At 63.1% G+C, this 3309-nt stretch overlaps 1 protein-coding gene across 1 annotated transcript; it reads right to left on the bottom strand.

Annotated features, from left to right (window-relative positions):
• Window positions 1–832: 832 nt before the first annotated feature.
• TMEM210 (transmembrane protein 210) lies at window positions 833–1999 on the bottom strand. Its single transcript, XM_025987970.2, has 4 exons — window positions 1832–1999; window positions 1552–1687; window positions 1314–1343; window positions 833–1066 (listed from the first exon to the last, which is right to left on the bottom strand). The coding sequence occupies exons 1-4, from the start codon at window positions 1917–1919 to the stop codon at window positions 850–852; spliced, it is 471 nt and encodes a 156-aa protein (XP_025843755.1). The 5' UTR covers window positions 1920–1999; the 3' UTR covers window positions 833–849.
• Between the last annotated feature and the right edge of the window lie 1310 nt (window positions 2000–3309).

Genomic DNA, 3309 nt, shown 5'->3' with positions numbered 1-3309 from the left:
GGGGGCTAGGCAGACAGCCAGCGCCCTGCACTGCCAGCCACCAGTCCCAGAGCTGGGCTTCTCTGACTCGGTGCCAAAGGCGGTGCTGACAAGACGGCCTGTGCCTCCTCCCCTGCGGCACCCACCACCCTGGCCCCCTGAGGCCTGAGCAACTAGACAGCGCTCACCCCCACCTAACCCATCGATGGCACGCATGCAACTGGACTCCGTGAGCCCTGCGGCTTTCCCGTCTCCTGCCCGGCAAAGGGACCTGAGCACACACAGTGGCTCCCCCATGTAGGATGGTCTCATCAGTACAGTAGCTAATTGGGGGGTCAGGAGCACATGACCAGGGCCTGAGCCCAGGGGGGAGGCTGGGAGGTGGAGGGGTACCGCACACCTGAGGCAGGAGACTCAGTCCTGCCTGCCCTACCTGGCCCTCCAAGGACTGTCCTTGAACCTCAAGGAGACAGCGTGGGTAGGGCACAGGCACCAACCCAAGTCTCCTGTCAAATGCTGCTCCCTCTGGAGTCATCAGAGTTGCACATCCTGTCCTGGGGTTTTCCAGGGTGGGGGCAGGGTGGACAGGAGCCCCCAAACCATGCCAACTTTATGGGACAAGGCAGCAGGAGAATGCAGGGAGGAGGTAGGCTGAGGCCACAGCAGGAAGAGGTGGAAATACCAGGGCTGTGGTTCCCAGCCCTGGAGGGTGGGCAGTGAGTGCTGTGTGCAGGTACTGGGCATCCTCCCCCTACAAGATAAAGGGGATGACCTAGGTGTACATGAACCCCTTCCCACCCTGTGATGCAGCTGCAGAGCGACTCAGGGAGGAGCCCACAGGGAGGACAGGGCAGAAGCACTAAATACTGTTTAATTCCCCTCCCCCAGACTGCCTGTGGCCCTGCTCAGGGACGGGTCCTCTATAGTCACGGATTGGGCCATCGAGTCCGCGGGAATGCTCATGAGGCCTTGATCCTCCAGGGGCGTCATCATGGAGACCTCCAGCTCAGGGTCCATGAGTTGGGACTCCACCTGCACTGAGTGCAGGTCCATGTGATCTTCCTGGACCCCAAAGTGCCCCACCAACCTGCATGACACGGGCGGGGTCAGGCAGGCTGCAGGGAGGCCTGACCAGCCCCCAGTACAGGTCTCACGAGGTGCTGAACCCCCTCCCAGGGCAGGCCTGGCCCTAAAGTTAGACCTGCACCTCCTGGGGGGTCAGGACCTTGGGGGCAGGGAGGGGGCAGGACTACCTGGGGGGTCAGGACCTCCCAGGGGCCAAGACCTCCCCAGGACACGGCTCACCCCTGAGGTCCTCTCATGAGGTCACTTACCTGCTGTCCCTGTGTCTGGGGCATGGCTCACTGGGATGGGGGGCGGGGAGAACAACAAAAGGAGGTGTGAATCCTGGAACAATGCAGCTGACCTCCAGAAGCCCACAAGTGCCCCCCAGCCCAACCTGGGAAATGGTGTCCCTCAGCTACCCATGATACCCCACCCAGGGGCAGAGGCCCCTCCCCCAGCACAGTCCCGTGGCCCTCAGCCACCCTCCCCACCCTGGGGCTCACATACCTCTTGGCTCGCATGACACCGACTGCCACGATGACAAGGGCACAGAAGCAGCTGGCACTGATGCCCGCCAGCACCACGAGCAGGGCAATGAGGGCCTCGCGGCTGAGGCCAAGGCTGCACTCGCAGTACGTCCCAGCTGCAGAGACAGGGCCCGTGCGGCCGAGGGGCCCTCGTCACCCGCCAGTGGAGGACCCCTAGGGCCGCCCCTCACCCGGGCGGCCACCAGAAGGACACGGGAGGGGCCCTGGCAGGGGCGGGGTTCAGGGACAGGAGGAGGCACCTGCAGTAGGGATAAGCAAAAGGGACAAACATATCAGGCCAAGGGGGCTGCCAACCAGGCAGGAGTCAGGCTGGGGACAGGGGGCCATGTCCAGCCCCCAGCCCCACCACACACCTCTGGACGGAACCCATCGGAAGGTGCTGACCTCACAGTAGGGCTCTGGAGTGGAGCAGGTGGGGGCAGGGCTTCAGCTAGAGCTTCACTGGCGCTCAGGGGCTGGAGCGGAGGAGCCCTGGGCAGGTGGCCCTGGGCTGGGGCAGGTAGAGGGACAGGTGCCTGGCAGCCCCTTCTGAGTGCGCTGTTGGACCCAAGGCAAAGGCAAGGATGGGGCTGCCCTGGCCTCGGGGGATGGTGCTTCATGGGGAAGGGGATGGAGCCCATACTGAGGCCCCTGGGACAGTGGGAACAGTGGCCTGAAAACCCTGGGGGGCCCACAGCAAGGCCACTGTTTCTCGGCTGGGACGGCGGGGGCTGCAACAGCTCAGCTGACCAATGTCATTGCCCTTCCCCCAGAGGCTGGGACAAGCAGGGGCCAAGGAGGGGTGAGCCCTGGACCTGTGCTCACCAGCCCCCCACACTGGCCATCCTGGGGAGGGTCCCACCGGCACCCCAGCTGTGCCCAGGTCCATCAACCTCCCCAGGATAGGTGGGGAGCACTGCCCACAGGTCATCCCAGAACCATATCCTCAGTGCAGCTGCCTCAGAAGTGGCCACAGGCAGCACCTAAGGCTCCAGTTACATGTGCCATCCCAACTTAGAGCCCTCCTGTCCCTCTGAGGACTTCATCCCTGTGCACCTGCCTGCCACCCAGATAAGCGCTGCCTGAGGGACTCACCTGCAGGCTGGTACCTTCAGAGTTAACCTCGGAGTGCCTCCTGCACTGCCTCTCCACCCTGAAGTCTCCACCCTCCTCCCCTAACACCCTAGCCAAGTAAACCACCCAGGCAGCAAGAGATGCCCCACCCACGGTGGACCCCACGGGGCACCAGGGGCAAGGGTGCGGAGGGCCCCCCACCCCCCGCACCAGAGCCCTCAGGGATTGGCCAACAGTTTCAGGCACAGCTCTGTGCTTGTCAATGAATGCCATGACCCAAGACACAGCTTTTTTACCAGGTTCATCCCCAAAACAAGTCCAAAGGGACATGAAGCAGGTGTGCCTGTGGCCAGAAGCAGAAGCCGCCACCCTGCTGGGCCAGTCTGGCAGGTTTGCATCCTGGTAGGATGACAAAGGTACACTCAGCCCAGTGCCAGGTGCCCTTCTACCTGGAGGGAATGGAGGGTGTCAGAGCCTCCTGGGCCTCCACCAGAACGCAGAGGAAGGCGGGAAGCCCTCTTCCAGTGACTGCCAGCACAGTAGCCCTGGTGCTGGGCACAGCTCACAGGAGGGAGACACTGGCTGATAAGACTACATGCCTAGTTTCCACTTTGTCCTCCAAACCTGTAGTGAACCGCATACTCTGGGTAGGAAGGGGGAAGTC

The sequence above is a fragment of the Vulpes vulpes genome, chromosome 2 (genome assembly GCF_048418805.1).
Source record: "Vulpes vulpes isolate BD-2025 chromosome 2, VulVul3, whole genome shotgun sequence".
NCBI lineage: Eukaryota > Metazoa > Chordata > Mammalia > Carnivora > Canidae > Vulpes > Vulpes vulpes.
This window is presented reverse-complemented; position numbering and strand designations above follow the sequence as displayed.